Source organism: Camelina sativa, chromosome 11, assembly GCF_000633955.1.
Source record: "Camelina sativa cultivar DH55 chromosome 11, Cs, whole genome shotgun sequence".
Classification (NCBI taxonomy): Eukaryota; Viridiplantae; Streptophyta; class Magnoliopsida; order Brassicales; family Brassicaceae; genus Camelina; species Camelina sativa.
In genome coordinates, this window is record NC_025695.1 from 19,759,214 (window position 1) to 19,780,006 (window position 20,793).

The following is a 20,793-nucleotide window of genomic DNA, read 5'->3' on the forward strand; positions in this document are numbered from 1 at the left end:
TTTAAAAGTTTAAATATTATAAATATTGAAACTTTTAAAAGTTCTTAGCTTTTAAAAAGTTTTTAAATATTATAAGTTTTAAATTTTAAAAGTTTAAAATATTATAAATATTGAAAATTTTTAAAAGGTTCAAATTTTATATTTCGAAACCTTTTAAAAGTTTAAAATATCATAAATATTGATGCAAAACATAAATTATCTTATTTATCTACATTTGTGCTTTTTATTTCTTATGAAATGTAAAACATATTTTTTTGTATGATATTAGAGATGAGTTGATATTCTTTCATTAATTTTTTATTTTTGGGTCTAAGGAAGAAGGATTGACATCGCAAGACCTTAATTTGATGTTTGAGTCAAATTTTGAGGTTTAAAGAAGAAGGATGGACGACAAACACACATGTTTTNTTCACTATTTATTTATTAATAATAATATACATGCTTAGTGAATTACTTTTTTGTTTATACATGTCAAAATCTTATTGAGAAAACACGTATAATATAAATAGCGTACAATGGAAAATAGTTTAGNACTGTTATATACGGTTACGGTTATTTGATAATATGATACGGTTGATATTTTTTGATTATATGATAAAGTTGATATTATTTGATGATATAATATAATTGATATTATTTATTTATAATTAATATGTTCTTTTAGTGTACTCATATTTCTATATATCATATGATTCATATTAAATAAATAATTATTAGTATATTTTATTATGTTTTTAAAATATTATAAACCAAGTAAGGATTTTGGTTTGAGAAGTTTCTAAATGCGTGGATCTAAAACCAAATAAGTAAATGGATAAAATTGTCAATAATTGGGTGAATGTGTTGACTATGCTGATAATCATGAATTTCACAAATTTTATGAGAAAAGAAATGATTTTGTTCTTGGAGTTTGATGGGTTAACAAGTTGTGTGGTAGTATAAAAAAAGGTTTTTCAGTGGAAGAATGTGAAGAAGTTGGCGACGAAGAAAAAGAAAAAGAGTATAACGAAGAACCAAACGGTAAAAGTTACGATGACAATTAACACATAATTTGACAATGAAAATGACAAAAAAGAATATGAAGAATAAGAAAACATTGAATAAAAAACACAAAAACATAGGTGGTAGCAATCAATTAAATATGAAAACGAGTTAAATTCATGATTATAAAATTGTTTCGTTTCTCTGGTGGTCAAAGAAAATGGTTTAGGATATGTGAGGTCATCGGTTTGATTTGCCTCGCCTGGACGTCAAGTTAAATTTATGATGTTTTTTATCAGATTTGATTTTACAATACAACTGATTTTTATATATTAAACAATTGTGTATCTGAAATTTAATTTTTTTCCTTAGTACTAATTTTAATTTTTTTTATGAGATAATATTTTATTTCTGTAATCAATCATATATAATTTTTATCAAAATATATCAAATAAACCCACACGTAGCATGAGTTCAAAACTTAGTATCTTAAAAGACAACCAGGACTTTAGCTAGCTGATAAGTTTGTCTTTATTTTTATTTTTTTTTTCTTTCTTCAAGTTGGATTCTTTAGTGGGTTGATTGTTTTAAAATATTTTCTAACTTGGGCTTTTTTTAACAATCGGTTGGCTAAATTTCCTCTCTATTGATAATAATGAAAAAAAAGTATCAAAAATAAAATAAAAGTGAGATACCTAAAAAGGAAAGAAAAGTATAATTGTTAGTTAAGGGTTCGCTATCAAATCCCAATAGCCCATAATAATCTATACTAATAAAAAGTAGGAGCTATAGGCTGCTAAAGCCGTCCACATATGATTTAAACAACCAATAGAAATTTGACATATCACTTATTAACATTTTATTCAATTTCCAGAATTTTCTATATTAAGACTTATTTTAAACAACCTATCATTCTTTGACATGTCATTCATTAACATTTTTTAAATTTACAGAATTTTTTAGAAAAAGGAAAATTTTAAATTTATGGAAATCAAAGAACTAAGCACAATATCCCACATCAGCTATAAATTTTTTAGACAATGGTTCAGAACCAGTATAAATAAGATTAATATGCTTCCAACAACGAATGAGCAGGAAAGCTTGATTTATCAGGCGTCCAAGTTTAAAAGTTTTATTTAGTTTGATCTGGTTTTTTATTTGATCAAATTAAAATTTTAAACAGTTTCAAAAAAATATTATAATATTTAAAAAATTTAAAAGTTTAAATATTATAAATATTGAAACTTTTAAAAGTTCTTAGCTTTTAATTTTTTTTAAAAATATTATAAGTTTTAAATTTTAAAAGTTTAAAATATTATAAATATTGAAAATTTTTAAAAAATTCAAATTTTATATTTCGAAACCTTTTAAAAGTTTAAAATATTATAAATATTGATGCAAAACATAAATTATCTTATTTATCTACATTTGTGCTTTTTATTTCTTATGAGCTGTAAAACATATTTTTGTGTATGATTTTATAGATGAGTTGATATTCTTTCATTAATTTTTTATTTTTGGGTCTAAGGAAGAAGGATTGACATCGCAAGACCTTAATTTGATGTTTGAGTCAAATTTTGAGGTTTAAAGAAGAAAGATGGACGACAAACACACATGTTTTATTAGCTATACATAGGCATGACCAGGGTTACGGTTGTCACGGTTAAGGTTTATTAACCATCGGTTATGGTTAGAAATTTTTGTAACCTTAACCAGAACCGTTTAACAAACGGTTAAACGGTTACGTTTAAATACGGTTACGGTTATTTGATAATATGATACGGTTAATATTATTTGATGATATAATATAATTGATATTATTTATTTATAATTAATATGTTCTTATAGTGTACTCATATTTCTATATATCATATGATTCATATTAAATAAATAATTATTAGTATATTTTATTATGTTTTTAAAATATTATAGACCAAGTAAGGATTTTGGTTTGAGAAGTTTTTAAACGCGTGGATCTAAAACCAAATAAGTATATGGATAAAATTGTCAATAATTAGGTGCATGTGTTGACTATGCTGGTAATCATGAATTTCACAAATTTTATGAGAATAGAAATAATTTTGTTCTTGGAGTTTGATGGGTTAACAAGTTGTGTGGTAGTCTAAAAAAAAGTTTTTCAGTGGAAAAATGTGAAGAAGTTGACGAGGAAGAAGAAGAAAGTATAACGAAGAACCAAACAGTAAAAGTTACGATGACAATTAACACATAATTTGACAATGAAAATGACAAGAAAGAATATGAAAAATAAGAAAATATTGAATAAAAAACATGAAAACATAGGTGGTAGCGATCAATTAAATATGAAAACGAGTTAAATTTATGATTATAAAATTGTTTCATTTTTCTGGTGGTAAAAAAAAGTGGTTTAGGATATGTGAGGTCATTTGTTTGATTTGCCTCGCCTTGACGTCAAGTTAAATTTATGATTTTTTTTATCAGATTTGATTTTATAACACAACTGATTTTATATTTTAAAAAATTGTGTATCTGAAATTTAATTTTTTTCCTTAGTACTAACTTTAATTTTTTTTATGAGATAATATTTTATTACCGTAATCAATCATATATAATTTTTATCAAAATATATCAAATAAACTCACGCGTGGCGTGGGTTCAAAACCTAGTAGATATAAAAGTATATTAATTGTTTGAACTTTGTATTCACCCCTTCCCCTCTCAGCCAATCAGAATGTTTTATCTAATATTTTATTTAAAAAATAAATCAAAATTCAATTAAAAAATAAAACAAGTTAAAGAAAAAAATTATGTATACTTTTATTTAAAGAAAGTTAAATATTGACTTGATTTAGATTTTACAATTAAACGAGATTATATATCGGTTTGGGTTTATAAATGAGAATTAGGGTTTAGATTTTATAATTAAAACGAAATTATGTGTCGGTTTGGGTTTACAAATGAGGTGGTTAGGGTTTAGATTTTACAATTAGAACAAAATTATATGTCGGTTTGGGTTTACAAATGAGATGGTTAGAGTTACATTTTACAGTTAGAACATAATTATATGTCGGTTTGGGTTTACAAATGAAATGGTTAGGGTTTAGATTTTACAATTAGAACGAAATTATATGTCGGTTTGGATTTACAAATGAGATGGTTAGACTTTAGATTTTACAATTAGAACGAAATTATATATCAGTTTGAGTTTATAAAAGAACGGTTTAAGTTTCTAATTTTATTATAATGTATACATGTTTTATTTCCTTATTTTATAAGGGGGTGAATGAAGAGGTTCATCCCTAGGGGTAAACCTAAGTATTGTCCATTGAAAAAGGTATAGTGATCCAGGGTGCATTCGGTGTGGCGATCCACATGAATCTATAAATCATGCCATTTTCTATGCCCGCCTGCCCTCCAAACCTTGGTGTTTTCTCAGATTCCGACGGTTACAGGTGTTTTTCCATTGGAGTCATTATATGTGAATATGGATTATCTTTTCTGGCGAAAGCCGAAGGTTGCCAATACTTCCATGTTTACTTGGTTATTATGGTACGTCTGAAAAGTGCGAAATGAAAAGGTTTTTAAGGCTTTGGATAAAGATCTTAGAGATGTTATCCAACTTGTCGCAAGGAAAAGGCTTGGACTTCAGCTCAATTAGAACTTCTACATGAGCCTCAACCACCCCCTCTCAGTCCTGTACATACCACGAGTTATTCGGGTTACAGGTGTTTCATTGATGGCTCTTGGAAGGAAAGTGATTTTTTTACAGGAATAGGATGGTATTGTTCCTGTTGTGAAGAGCCCTCGCCAACTATGGGTGCTGCAAATCTTTGTAGTAGCTTGTCGGCTCTACACACAGAGGTGGAAGCATTGGTGTGGGTAATGAAGTTTATGATGGAAGAAAACAAGAAAGATGTGGTGTTCGTAACTGACTTTTCAGATTTGGTGAAGCTGGTGTCTTTTCCAGCAGAGTAGCCCGTCTTCTCAACCTACCTAGAAGAGATCCAGAATGATAAGAGGAGTTTTCTTGATTTTTCTTTAATTTTAGTTTTTTGCCAAGCTAATACTAAAGCGGATAATTTGGCTCGTAAAGTACGGGCCGAACCGTTATTAAGTTTATTTGTAAACGATATTTCTTCATATTGAATGTTTTAACCTAATAAATTAAACTTCTTGAGAAAAAAAAACTGAAAAAAATATAGCAATTAAATAAAATTAAACATATAATACATGCCCATACCACGAACGTATCCACCTATATATATATATATATGAGTATACAAATAAACATGTAGACATCTCTCCCTAATTATGTCATGTGTCTATCGCCATCTCATCTCTCTTTTTTGTTTCTTTTCAACTCTTATATAGAGTTGCTTCTCTTTCCCCAAGTGTTTGTTTCAGAACCGCAAAACTCTTCTTCAAAATCCGAAATCTTTGTTTGAAATCTCAATTCTTGAGAGATTTTTCTTTTAACAAAATCTTCGAGTTTTTTTTAAAATATATATATTTCATCCGTAGATTTACCCTGATCTATAGGGAATATCCGATCATCTTCTTATCTATTTGGTTTATTTTCTTCTTTATTATTTTTGTAGATAAGATCAATGAAACTCATTCTCTCTTTTCACCAATATTCTCGGGACATGATTATCCACGAGTCACAAGAAAGAGTATGATCTTTGTTTACCGCATGGGTTTATAAACCTAAATCCAAGATCAGTCTCCTACTTCACTTCTTGCATAACTTGAGATCTCTTTCTCTCTTTTTTCTTAGCTCTTTTTTTCTCTCTCTCTCTCTGTTCTATGGAGTTTGTAACAGAAACGTTAGGCAAGAGAGTCCATGATCCATACGTGGAGGAATCAAGGTGCATATTGATCCCTGGACCAATCATTGTCGGTTCCGGACCGTCGGGACTGGCCACGGCGGCTTGTTTGAAGTCGAGAGGCGTCTCTAGTTTGATACTAGAACGTTCCAGTTGCATAGCATCATTATGGCAGCTGAAAACATATGATCGTCTCCGGCTTCATCTCCCTAAACATTTCTGTGAGCTTCCATTGATGCCTTTCCCTTCAAGCTACCCTACTTACCCTACAAAGCAACAGTTTGTTCAATATCTTGAGTCCTACGCGGAACATTTTGGCCTAAAGCCAGTTTTTAACCAGACCGTGGAAGAGGCGAAGTTAGATAGGCGGTGTGGGTTATGGAGGGTGAGGACTGTTGGAGGAAAAAAGGAGGAGGAAACTGAGTATGTTTCGCGGTGGCTTGTTGTGGCGACTGGGGAGAATGCTGAGGAGGTGATGCCGGAGATTGATGGAATTGTGGACTTTGTTGGGCCAATCCTCCATACAAGCTCTTATAAAAGCGGTGAAATGTTTAGAGAGAAAAAGGTTTTGGTCGTGGGATGTGGAAACTCTGGAATGGAAGTTTGTTTAGATCTTTGCAACTTCAATGCTCATCCTTCTCTTGTGGTTCGTGATTCGGTGAGGATTAAATAAACGATCTTCTCTTTTAATATATTTTGAAAGATTAAAAAGAATGATAGATGTTTAGTATAGTTCTTGCAATGCCCGATCGTAATATGTGTTACTCTTCAGTCTTTAGGGTTTAACACTAACATTTTATTGGTCTCTTTGATATCAAGTAATGAAATGTTTACATTTTATATTCTTTTACTTTCCAAGAAGGTATGCATGTGATTACATGATTTAGATATTTTGTAGTTCTATTAAGGCTAATCGAGTTTTCGACTAATGCTATAGGTGCACGTATTACCTCAAGAAATGCTGGGTCTATCGACTTTTGGGATATCCACGAGCCTTCTCAAGTGGTTTCCAGTGCAAGTGGTGGACCGGTTTTTGTTACATATGTCACGTTTGGTTCTTGGCGACACGGATCAGTTAGGGCTAGTTCGACCAAAGATAGGCCCTCTTGAACGCAAGATCAAGTGCGGAAAGACTCCGGTTTTGGATGTTGGCACTCTTGCTAAAATCCGAAGTGGAGACATCAAGGTTCATTACTTATGTCTTTCTCAAATCATATTAATTACACACAAACGTACGATTATGGTATACTGATTTTTTTTTTTTTTAGGTGTATCCGGAGTTAAAACGGGTAATGCAACATTCGGCAGAGTTTGTTGATGGGAGAGTGGATAACTTTGACGCCATTATACTTGCTACGGGTTACAAAAGCAACGTACCCATGTGGCTAAAGGTGTGTACCATGGCGATGATGCGTCTACATCTTCATTATTCTTAATTCCTTGATATAGACACATCGCAACCCATTTTTACGTTTTAATAGTTGAATTAATTTGGTTTTGACTTTGAATTGTATATATATATTTTTGTATTAGGGAATGAACATGTTTTGTGAGAAAGATGGATTTCCCCGTAAACCCTTTCCTAACGGTTGGAAAGGCGAAAGCGGATTGTATGCAGTCGGTTTCACAAAGCTTGGGTTGCTTGGTGCAGCCATTGATGCCAAGAAGATCGCTGAGGATATTGATGTTCAACAAAATTTATTAGCCTTGGGTCGTCCTCAACATTGTTAACCTGAGATTCTGGTTTCGATTTGGCAAAGTATGAATTTGATTATCTAGAAAAAGTAGAGAGTTAGTAGTGGTGCATTTATGTAAGGCTCCTAACTCTTTAATTGTGACATATGAGAGTGAGAAAGCAGGGTTAGATCAATGTTAGGTCAAAGATTTTTGGATTTTTAGGAAGAAAAGATTAGATCATGGTCCACCTCTGTATATATTTAGTTGGTTTTGTGTATGTTTTGCCTTTTTTTGTTTTCCTGTAAATAAGATAAATATTTAAATATGATAATTGAAGTAATGGGAGCCTTTATTCAATTACTCATTTTTCTTAATTAGTTGAATGGAGGACATGAGGAATTTGGTTGAGTCTTTAGATTAGAAATTCAGCTTTATGTTATTGTGCATGTTTTAAAGTTCATGTGATTAATGTTAGTGGGTGGTGGTGGTGATGTTGTGGAGGGTGGGGAGCTCTCATAGACATTTAATTTATTTTAAAGTTTTTTATATAAATTATATTATATTTTTATTATTGATATATAACTAGGAGTTTTAGCAATAGCACCAAATAACCATATTGTGGCTTTTTGTTTTTGAAAAATTAGCGCATGGCATATATATATTTTTTCATATAAGACAATATGAACAAACAATTTTGTTCGTATTCTTATATATTTAAATATCATGTTGTTTCATCCACAGATTATAATAATTTTATATAGTTTTTAATTATCTTTATATAATGTTATAGTTTTTTAGAAATACGTTATATAGTAAATTAGGTACCATTTTTTTTTTTCGCTAAGAGCAAATTATAGGTACCATGCAAATAACTAACTACAAAATTTTCAAATCTCATTACAAAAAGTGACAGTTAAATCAATTTGTTTCGAAGCAAATGTTGATTTGGTTATGCATGAGTACATATATCAAACTGATTTGAACCATAGCATCGTAAAGAAAAGCTGTAAAAGATGAGTACATACAGTATATGAAAGAAATGCATGCTTTCCTTTCCTTATTTGCAGAAGATTCGATTGGGCCCTTCGCTATGGACCAATACTTATTTTCTGGTTGAACATAGGGACCAATAACAACAATTACTTTACTTTAAAATAAATATATTCACATGTTAAAAAAAAAATTATACAAGTTTTGTTATTCTGCTAGTGATCGGTTACATCATTATAGAGATAATATGAACAAAATTGTGAAGTTTTTTAAATATTTAATTTAACCTTTGCACGTACGCTCTCATATTATAAAAAATTAGTTTATTTTGTTAAAAAGCTTATATATATATCTATATATTAAATTATAATTGTATAACCGACACAAATATAAATTAAAAGAGTACATATATAAAATAGTTATGTTGATATGTGAGTCTGTGACACGCATCATTTTAATTTTTTAAGTGTGACATCATTTGATACGCATCATCGGATCTACACATATTTGTGATATAAGAAAGAGTACTGATACAATCATCTCACTTTTCTTTAAAAAATTACTCAAGTATATTTAACACAAAAATAAAATAAAATGAAGCTCTACTATATTGAAGAATTAAGAAGCCAAAAGTCCTCACAACATAAAAATATATAGATTAGTAATTTAGTATCAAGACGATAGATGAATTTGAACCAAGTTGTTTAATTGGTCCAGTGGTAACTTCAAAGTAGACATAAATTCGAACGGTGTTAATTAGATCAGCACATATGATCTAGTGATATTATTGAGTCACCTTCCGTATTTAAACAAGTATTCAAAACTCGTATAATATATATATATATATATATATATCTATATAGAATATATATATATATATATATATATATTTTTACCTCATATATATATATATATAATATATATTGTTGAAGAAAAGAAAGTATTTATACCATTAATCTTTTTTATATACCACATCTAAGTTTGTATAGCTAGATAATGTGATTATACGTGAAAGACAAGTTAAACGGCGTATATATATATAGCTAGATGATCTTTCTAGTATATGTAAGGCAATTCATTTTGTTCATTGGATTTGATTTGAGTTGGAATCAATGTGAATTATACATAATACATCCTCATATTTAAAGTATGTACGTGAACATCTAAATCACCCTACTGGACCACAATTTTATAGTCCATGCAATTCTCGCCACAGCTATCTTTGGATGGGGCCGTCTAATTCTTGTTGTGAATGTAAAACTCAACTTGAAGTCATTCTCACGTTAGAGATTTGTAGTAAATTTTTTCGCAGGTTTCTTCAAATTTCTAATTTGTTCTTATCTCTACTTCTCTTGACTGTCAACTTAGACTAATCAAATAGAACTCGTAAAAGATCTCAATTAATATCCTTCAAAATAAGCTGTCACCTCTTAGCATTTAATATTTTTTCTTTTGACATTAGACTTTCTGTGTATCGGACAAAAATAAATTTATAAACTGATAGTAGCATGGACAAAAAGAAAACAAAAGATCTAGGTGTCTAGATTTAAAGGGATTTTGTTAGAAATTAAGAATGCCACTTATAGGTGGATCTTTATAAATGACTCCTTATAGAAGCATGTCGAAAACGTTATCTATAGTCTCATGCAATATTATCACAGCCAGTATACAAGAACATTTTCACAAAGTTAAATACGTTCGAATTTATTTATAGTAGTGTGCATATTAGTATATATATGTATATAAAAAAGACGAGTCACTCAACTCATATCCAATTAGTTTTTTAGTTAGTCACTCAAGAACTCTAAATCTAAGTTGATATCCATATCCAACTAGACAACTAGAATATACTCCAAGCATATTACAAAGTAAACAGTTGAAGAGTTTTAATTGTTTCTTGGGTGTTTATTCCCCTTAATGGAGAACTTTAAAATATATACAAGTGAAAAATACCACAAAGGTCACATTATTTAGTTCCTAAACGTATAGAGGCTATTAAGCTGCTTGGGAAGGAGGTTTTTCAGGCTATGGTACGGACTGGTGCGGTTAGTAGGGGTGTTGGTAGGGTGGAAAGAATGCTCTCATGGACTAAAACGAGTGCAGAGTGGGTGAAATGTAACATGGATGGTGCCTCTAGAGGTAACCCGGGGTTGGCTACAGCAAGGGGAGTTTTACGAGATAGTAATGGAAAATTGTGTCGAGGATTTGCCTTTAATTTTGGCATATGCTCAGTGCCATTGGCTGAGCTATGAAAGGTTTATTCTGGGTTCTATATGGCTTGGGAGTGGAAGGCGACCTGTGTGGAGTTGGAGGTGGACTCGGAGGTCGTAGTTGGATTTCTAACAATAGAGATTAGTGATTCTCATCCATTGTCGTTCCTATTACGCTTGTACTGTGGTTTATTTCAAGGGACTAGATAGTCCAAATTTCTCACGTGTATAAGAAAGTTAATCGTCTTGCAGATGTATTAGCTAACTATGCATTCTTTTTACCGCTTTGTTTTTCTTTTTTGATGTTTGTCCTGATGATGTTCGTTTGGTTTTGTTGGCAAATGTAATGGGACTGTGTACCCACGAAACATTCAATTGCAAGTCTTTTTTCTCTTTTGAATAAATTGTAGGAGACTTTGCCTCCTACTTCTGACCCAAAAAAAAAAAAAAAACCTATAGAGACTATTAATAACGTGGAAATGTTGTATATATGCGTATTTTGTTGTGTATATTTGTATGGTGACTTGGTGACAAATGAGGTTAGTGTAAACTGTGAAATAAACAGTATTAACATAAGTGTATCTTATGTAAACCATGAGGTGTATGAAAGAAACAATCAAACAGTGAACAATAATAAATGCATTTGGCATAATAAATACAAAAAAAAAGAAACATTTTTTCAAACAGTTACCAAATACCTAACTTTGATTCTACTTTTAAAAAAAAATTGGAATGGTCAAAATATAAATCTTGGCCGACAAAGTTAACTTCCCAATTTTTTTGTTTTACAGAAAAACGAAATTGCACCATACATGTTAATTCCTAGTTCACATCACTACAATTTTCCTCGGATCCTCTCACAATTACCAACCCACTGTATGTTCTTATATTTACAGAGATGATTTAGGTAAACTTTTTAGTATGTGAGACCAATATTTGGTTTCACCGTTAGGGGTGAATCTATTCATTTACTCCTAGGGGTGAACCTCTTCATTCACTGTCTTAAACCGTTTTTTTATAAACCCAGATCAATATATAATTTTATTCTAATTATAAAATCTAAACCCTATTTAATTTGTAAACCCAAACAGATATATAATTTCTGTGACACATCGATTTCAGAGACTTGCGCTGAGGTTTAAAAGAATTGATTTGGCCATCTATTTCATAAAAGTGCACTTATCTTTTCGGTCAAGGATACTGAGAGAACTCTAGAGTTAAACGTGTTTTGAGCTGGAGTAGACTTAGGATGTGTGACCTTCCGGGAAGTGGCTGTCAGAACTATGCAAGTGAGGATAAAACAGAGGGAAAGATCATGTGGTGATTTGTAGGGACGGTAACAAGTATTTAAAACCTTTGGACGTAGAAAATCGCTCGTCAGATATTGATGGGCTCACGGGCCTAGTGAGAGGACGTGAGGCCCATTAAGCAAGGTGGGCCCATGGACTAGGATTGGACATGGGCCCACTAAGAGATGGCGATCGGGACGTTACAATTTCATTCTAATTGTAAAATCTAAACCCTAACCATTTCACTTGTAAACCCAAACCGACATATAATTTCATTCTAATTGTAAAATCTAAACTCTAACCACCTCATTTGTAAACCCAAACCGACATATAATTTTGTTTTAATTGTAAAATCTAAACTCTAATCACCTTATTTGTAAACCTAAACCGACACATAATTTTTTTCTAATTTTAAAAATCTAAACTAAGCCAATATTTAATTTTTCTTAATTAAAAATATACAAAATTTGTTTCTTTAATTTATTTTGTTTTTAAATTTAATTTTGATTTATTTTTTAATAAAATATTAGATAAAAGATTATATAATTAGTAGAAAAGAGAAAAAATGAACAAAAAGAGATGACCCTAAATATTTTTCTACAAATTAATAATATAGTTTGGTTGAAATAAATAAGCATTTTAAAGTATACAAGTTAAATAAAAGGGTGGCCCATAAAATCACATAATATACCAAAATGCATCTAGTCGCATTAAATCCTCTTCTAAACGTTACTCTCGTATTGATTGCTCCACTTTTCTTTCTTTTTGTTGTGTATACGAATAAGAATACATCGGAATGTTTTTATTTTCCTTTTTGGTCGACACTATTGTTTATTCTGTCAAGTTGCATGTATTTTTTGTTTTTTTTTCTTAGGGTAACATCAACTTGCATGTACTAAGTGTTATATAAGTTTGCCAAAAAAAAAAAGTACTAAGTATTATATTTATTTATACACTAAATTTTCTGAAGGTACTGTTCGTTTTCTTGTTGCTGGTTTTAGCTAGAGCGACCATCAATCATCGACACTGTTTGTTTGTTCGTTTGATAGTCGCTGTCTCGCTGAAGATGGTCGTTAAATCAGCGATAGTTGTTGAAATCTGTTGCTATGTCGTTAGCTTGACTATCGCTAAATCAACGAAAGTTAGATGGTTATATTATGTTGGTTGTTTGACTATCGCTAAATCAATGACAGTTAATATATTCGTCGGTTTAGGTTTACAAATGAGATGATTAGTGTTTAGATTTTACAATTACAATGAAATTGTAATGCCCCGACCGCCACCTCTTAGTAGGTCCCAAGTCCAATCCCAGTTCATGGATCCACCTTCTTTAATGGACCTCACGTCTTCTTTAGGCTGCCACTTAAATCTTGTGCTATTGGTAGTTGGATCATCTGTAGATTGTTATGATCTATGTTGCTTTGTCATTCTCTTAGACTTCTACAACTTATGAAAACAACATAATTAGAATCAAGAGACACAAAGTTTGAAGGTTTAAATTCTAGTTAGCAAATAAAGACATAGCAACAGATCATATAGGAGAAATTTCTCAGCAATGATACTAGAAGAGCAATGTATAAGCAAAAAGGCTTCCATAGTATTTGGCTCAAGTCCTCAACCTTTTCAAAAACAGTAGAAAACCCACCAAATGATCATGTTGAAAATCCCATCTAGAACCACAATATAACATCTTAAGATACATACTTCTCCGAAACCAATACTCAACATCAAGAAGAAGTACTAACTGATCATGTTGAAAACCCCATATAAAAGAAGAATTCATTTAGACATTTAGTCGAACACATGGCATGCAAAATATACAAGTTTTAGCTATTCGTTCAAAAGCTAATAAATCCATCACCATAGAGTTTTATAGACTAATAAGGAACTGTTAATGAAGCCAGTTAATACAATTTTATGATCAAAGACCCTTAAAACTTAAATTTTTGAATTGGTGAGAAAAGCAAACATACCGATTAGAGCATGAACGCATCAAAAACACGACAACAATGATGAAGAGGCGCTGATGATGGAGAAGATGATGGTGACAGAAGACGGTGGTGGCTAAAAAATCGCCGGCGATGATGGTGTTTAAAATCTGAAGACTGATTTTTGNTACAATTTTATGATCAAAGACCCTTAAAACTCAAATTTTTGAATTGGTGAGAAAAGCAAACATACCGATTAGAGCATGAACGCATCAAAAACACGACAACAATGATGAAGAGGCGCTGATGATGGAGAAGATGATGGTGACAGAAGACGGTGGTGGCTAAAAAATCGCCGGCGATGATGGTGTTTAAAATCTGAAGACTGATTTTTGAAAACAATGTTTAGTCAAAGATTTAGAGAGACTTTGTAATTTCTTCCCAAAATAAGGGTAAAATTATAAAACACATACAAAATGAAATCTTGCCGCACCACAATCGTAGCTAGAGAGTGTGATTCGACACCTTTTATACTTTTACTAAAATCATGCAGTTGAGTCGGAATATCATTCATTGGTGACCCTGTAATTAGGGTCGTCACACGAGAGCCGTACCGGACTTCCATTCAAGCTCAAGGTAAGGCAAGTCGAAGAGACAAATGAAGGACAAGGTAAGGAATCACTGCTACATTCTTTCTGCCTTCCAGTAGACCAGGACGAGAGGTCGATAATTTAACATGGGATATAGGTTCCATATTGAAAAGATAATTTCCAGAATTTTCGATTCTTAATTCTTATAGCAAGCTTAATTGATTTTTTTTTTTTTCCTTGGTTCCCGTTCTTCAAATTCAAATGCTGACTATTTGGCTCGAGACAAATTTCTCTTATGCAGACAAATGGTCACCAATATGGTTCTTTAATTATCAAAAGAAAAACTTTCAAAAGAATCATCATTTATATTTCTTAAAGTTATTTTTCGGTATACAAAGCAATATTTCATTTTGGTAGCTAATTAGAAAAAGGCAGTGTACACGAGGAAACTATACAAATGGGCACTTTAAGCATCATATATGCGGCTGTTTCGGTTCTTAGTTTTTATTTTATGCGTCAATCTCTTCCTTTCAGCTCGTCAAATTCATCGACAAACAAGTTATAAATCATTTCTCCTCCATTTGCAATTTTAAATACAAAGACGCCCTTAATTTTTAATTTGCATCAATGAGTAAAATTTACATTCGATTAAAACTAAACAACTCCCAATAGAAAAACCAATTAAACAGAGGGATTAAGTGATGAATAAAATACTAGTTTCGTTGGCATAAAAACATAAAAATCAAAAAGAAAAGTTGACTCAACATCGGAGTCAAAGAGAAAGTCAAAGGGAGCCACTCCATTGGATAGGATTTGTTGAGAGAAAATGAAATATAACGCAAATTAAAGGAATGAAAGAGAGAGTAGAAGGCTTGAAATGGTCCAAGAGAGGAGGGAGGTGCACGTTTAGGTGTTGTGCTATCGCTGCATGGCATCCCTAGTCCGTACTGCCTAACATGCATATGGACCATTCCCATTATGTTTACTCGTTTTTTTTTTTCTTGGTTTACAAATCTTTAATTATATTCTTTTTTTAAAACTGCTTTTATTGTTCGTGGTCCATTTCCAAATTTGTCTCGGTTATTAGGCTGTCCGATTATTTATAAATAGTTGTTGTATACATAGAGATGCACATACAAACAATGTATCAAAAAGCTCAAGTAAACAATTCATTTATTTTTCTTTATCAAAAAAAAAATTCATTTATTTTTTTGAGCCTTGTTTTCTGTATGTGTAAGTAAACAATGTATGTTTGTGGTGCAAAGGCTCAAAGGCTTCCAAACTAACATTTGGGAAATACTGTTTATCCGAACGAAGCTAGTTCGATCGGATGATACCAAATGCAAGTTATCTTTTATGTGAGGTTAAAAAGTATAAGAAAGATTCCAATATTTTAGGATTTGTTTTTGGACAGATTTATATTTTCTTTTTCTAATCATCATATAATGGGATTTTTGGTAGTTACGTTGCTATAATCATCATGTTTAAATTTTCGAATGTACCATTTAACTACTGAAACACAATAAGTTCACTACAAGTTTGGGATGATATAGCTTCGAAATTTGTTACGCAAATAACCTGTAGCAAATATTTGTGACGGTTACTTACTAATTAGTGACCAAAATTAAAATAAACTATCTTGTAGCAAATTTGTAGTTTTTTGTAGGACATAGTAACAATTTAGTTACAAATATATTTTGTGGTAAATTGTTACTAAAATGTAACAATGTTTTTGTAACAAATATACTCACAAACAATATATTCTAACAAATTTTGTTACCAAAATGTAACTAACGTTAGTTACGCACGTTATTATTCACTGTTTTTCTTTTTGGTTTTGTAATTGCCTAACAGTTGTCGACAATTAATAGATGTACATAGTTTTGAAGATTACTCCCAAAATATATAACTTAGAATTAACTAAAAATGGAAGAAACCCCTCTCTTAAGAAAGAGGCCACGTTCATTCCAAAAGTACATTTTTAATAACTTTTTACAAAACTAAACTTACTCCCATTTATAAGAGACCAACGATGGGCATATTAGATGTTTGCTAGATCTTGGACCCGATCAGTATCATGAAGAAGTTAACATGTGTAAGAAAAAGTGAGACACTTTATTTGCTTTAGGAAAATGCATGCGCTTTTAACACATACGAGTGAAAAAGGGAACACACATAAGAAGCACTCCTCATGGCACGCTTGCTTAGTATATATGTTCACTTTTTGCCAACACAGTGTCACGTCCCCTTTCTTGTAAGAAATACACGATCTTTACAAACGATTGGTCCGACTGATCTCTCGAATCTTAAGAAAATAATGTTTATGTGAAACAGAGATTACATGATCGTGTTAACAATATTCACCACATATTTGAGCATATATTCACGTAAGTTGGTGACACCAAAGTTTTCTGAATTTAGTCACCAACCGTCATGATGTATTGTATCAGAAATGTGATCCCAATAAGAAAAGGTGAGAGATGAATACTTCTAAATTACCTTTTGATGAAACTTATAGAAGAGCTTTGTAAAACAATCTATGAAAGCACGAGATAGAGAAACATAATAAAAACATCTATTGTGGGAACAAAGTAATGTGTGTGATCTCTTAATAGATTTGTCTTGCTGCTAGGTTTACCCATTGACAAAACAGGAGATGGGCCACGCCAGTTGCAACTTGACTTGTTTCAATGATTAGATAACATCATTAATCACCACATGCATGTCGAAAAGGATTCCAAGATCTTAGGGGCCAGCTTTCTCTCTCCCCTCATATTTTACTAGATCAAGTGGACATTATAAAGGTTTAAATAATGTAGCATACACATGTCATCTTTTACTATTAAAAAAATGCTAATCAATTTTTTTGCCACAATTGATTGTCGGTTTAAATTTAACCTGGTTCAAGAAAAAAATATTAATGCCACACTTGTAAAATGAGTGAGAGAGAGGAACAATCATGGACGTAAATGTGTTTTCGCACTCACAACAAGCCATTCATGTTTTCGACAAAAAAAAGAATTGGGACATATATAATCACAGGATATTCAACAACATGAATCTTATAGAGAAATCAAATCGGGATCAGTATATATAAATAAAGAATCTATTTGATATATATTCTTTAGTTTTGACCAGTAGGAAAAGAATCTTTTGCAACTTTAGCTAAAAACATCAACTTGGTTTATACTTTTATTAGCATTTTTTAAATGCAAACAGAATCCCACTAAAGTCCCAACTAACAGAAAAACGTTGATACAAATGATAGGAAAGAGAAATGATTAAACCAACTCTCCATGGATTTAAAGAAAAAGAAAAATAAGTTACACTAGATCTCGCTTTGAGTACTTTGTCATTGACAGTACAATCTTGGACCTTCTGTGAAAGGATTCTAGTGTTTTGTATCTTGGTAATTTGGCTCTACAATTTGCATTTGTCCAACAAAACTGGAAAAGCGACAAAATCTTCAACACTTAGATCATCTCCCATGTATATTTTTATTTTCTTACTCTAATATAGAATTATAGAGTAACTCTAAAATAATTTTTTTTCTTTTCTAGTGTGTTAATCTATTTTTGACTCTCTAATAGAGTTAATAGAAAAAAATAATTTTAAAAATAGAGTTACTTTAAATATAGAGCAATCTTATCTGTAAAATAGAGTGGAATTGGAGATGCTCATAGTCTTAGAGGATATTGAACTTGTATTTTAGAGGATTTGGTAGGGTTTAATATTTTAGAATTTTGATAGATTTAAGCGAGAGTTTAGAAGATTTGAATATTTTTTAGAGTTTTTTCTATCTAAAAAAAGAAAAGAAATATGATTATGTGAGANTTTTTTTGCCACAATTGATTGTCGGTTTAAATTTAACCTGGTTCAAGAAAAAAATATTAATGCCACACTTGTAAAATGAGTGAGAGAGAGGAACAATCATGGCCGTAAATGTGTTTTCGCACTCACAACAAGCCATTCATGTTTTCGACAAAAAAAAGAAATGGGACATATATAATCACAGGATATTCAACAACATGAATCTTATAGAGAAATCAAATCAGGATCAGTATATATAAATAAAGAATCTATTTGATATATACTCTTTAGTTTTGACAAATAGGAAAAGAATCTTTTGCAACTTTAGCTAAAAACATCAACTTGGTTTATACTTTTATTAGCATTTTTAAAATGCAAACAGAATCCCACTAAAGTCCCAACTAACAGAAAAACGTTGATACAAATGATAGGAAAGAGAAATGATTAAACCAACTCTCCATGGATTTAAAGAAAAAGAAAAATAAGTTACACTAGATCTCGCTTTGAGTACTTTGTCATTGACAGTACAATCTTGGACCTTCTGTGAAAGGATTCTAGTGTTTTGTATCTTGGTAATTTGGCTCTACAATTTGCATTTGTCCAACAAAACTGGAAAAGCGACAAAATCTTCAACACTTAGATCATCTCCCATGTATATTTTTATTTTCTTACTCTAATATAGAATTATAGAGTAACTCTAAAATAATTTTTTTTCTTTTCTAGTGTGTTAATCTATTTTTGACTCTCTAATAGAGTTAATAGAAAAAAATAATTTTAAAAATAGAGTTACTTTAAATATAGAGCAATCTTATCTGTAAAATAGAGTGGAATTGGAGATGCTCATAGTCTTAGAGGATATTGAACTTGTATTTTAGAGGATTTGGTAGGGTTTAATATTTTAGAATTTTGATAGATTTAAGCGAGAGTTTAGAAGATTTGAATATTTTTTAGAGTTTTTTCTATCTAAAAAAAGAAAAGAAATATGATTATGTGAGATTTTATTATAGATGATTTTAGAATATTTTACAACACAAAAAAAATTTGTTTCCAATGATCTCTCACATCGGCCTTCGGGGTCAACCCCTAATTTTTGTTTAAAAGATGAAACGAATCACAACTACTGAAAACATATATCTAACACGAAAATCAATAGTTTAAAGATGATGAAACACAAAAAAAAAAACAAAAAAAAATGAGATCGGAGTGAAATGAGATGTATAAACTCGGCCACGTACGTCGGTATCTATCTTATTGTTTGTCCAACTTACAAAAAACCATATATATATGATCATCGCATGCACTAAAAACATAGCCAACCAAAAAAACTGCACGTACGTGTTTGATGATCATCTTATGCATAAGAGTAAAAGAAGATTTGGGTGTGTATTAATTTTTTTATGTTTGTTGATTATTGTGTACTGTGTTTAAAATCTTGAGCCTTATTTGAGTGGTGTAGCGGATGGATTAGCAGCACCTTTGGAAGAAGTCTTATAAAAAAGGAGAAGAGGAAGAAGATCTTTGAAATTTTTCAAAATTCCATGTCAAATGTTGTGATTCTCTCAGCCACATTTTTCAACTAAAAAAAAAAATGTCTTAGCAATTCTAAAAACTTTATGATATCAAAGCATTAATCAACCATCGGCTGACCATTGGGCTAAGGGACTTCCAATATTCGACATTCTTAATTATAACTTACTAGGATAGTATCCGTGCTACGCCGCAGGAATGTTTTTAATTTTGTTTTTATTTTAATTATTTGTATGATAAAATATTTTTTGGNATTGGTAATATTTTTTATTTTATTTTTTTTTTGTTATTTGTTGTTGGATTTTTGTTTATTTTTGTAATCAAATTGTAGACTAAAATCAATTTTGTTTATTTTTTCTTGTATTACGATATATTGGAGCATACATTATTATTGTTAGTTGTTTTGTTTTATTTAATCTATTTTAGCTGATGGTATTAAATTTAATGATAACAACTTTGATGGTTTCTATTGATTATGCTTTTTATTATGGTAGAATAGCAAAATAGCATTGTTGTTCTAAATATATATATTTTTCATACCTTGACCTTAGATTATGAAATGAGATTTTAAATAAAAAATAGTTGTTTGGAAAAGCTGAGATGTTATTTTTTCCCGACTTAATTTTCTTCTATTTCCTGGTTATCTTCACCAGTTCACCTCCATTATATTTTGGTTTTATTTTTGTTAGTGTTGGAGAAAGTTAATGGATAAATACTTTACTTTTGTTGTTGAATATCTCTTTGTTTGTTGAAGTTGTTTTTGGTTTTTTATTTCTTTACCTTGAAAACTGGGTTACAAGACCAAATCCATATATGCAACTTAAATTCAGAAAAAGAAATCAAACATCCGATACAAAATCATTTAGATAGCATACACAACCACTAAATTCTGATTTCTTGGACCATGTCTTTACACATACATTTAGCCCAATAAAAAAAAAAAAAAAAAAGTCTTTACACATACACTAATCATATAGGGTCACATA

At 30.8% G+C, this 20,793-nt stretch overlaps 1 protein-coding gene across 1 annotated transcript; it reads left to right on the forward strand.

The window, feature by feature from the left end:
* Positions 5,321–7,793, forward strand: LOC104723876 (indole-3-pyruvate monooxygenase YUCCA2). Its single transcript, XM_010442307.2, has 4 exons — positions 5,321–6,444; positions 6,724–6,972; positions 7,055–7,177; positions 7,320–7,793. The coding sequence occupies exons 1-4, from the start codon at positions 5,767–5,769 to the stop codon at positions 7,515–7,517; spliced, it is 1,248 nt and encodes a 415-aa protein (XP_010440609.1). The 5' UTR covers positions 5,321–5,766; the 3' UTR covers positions 7,518–7,793.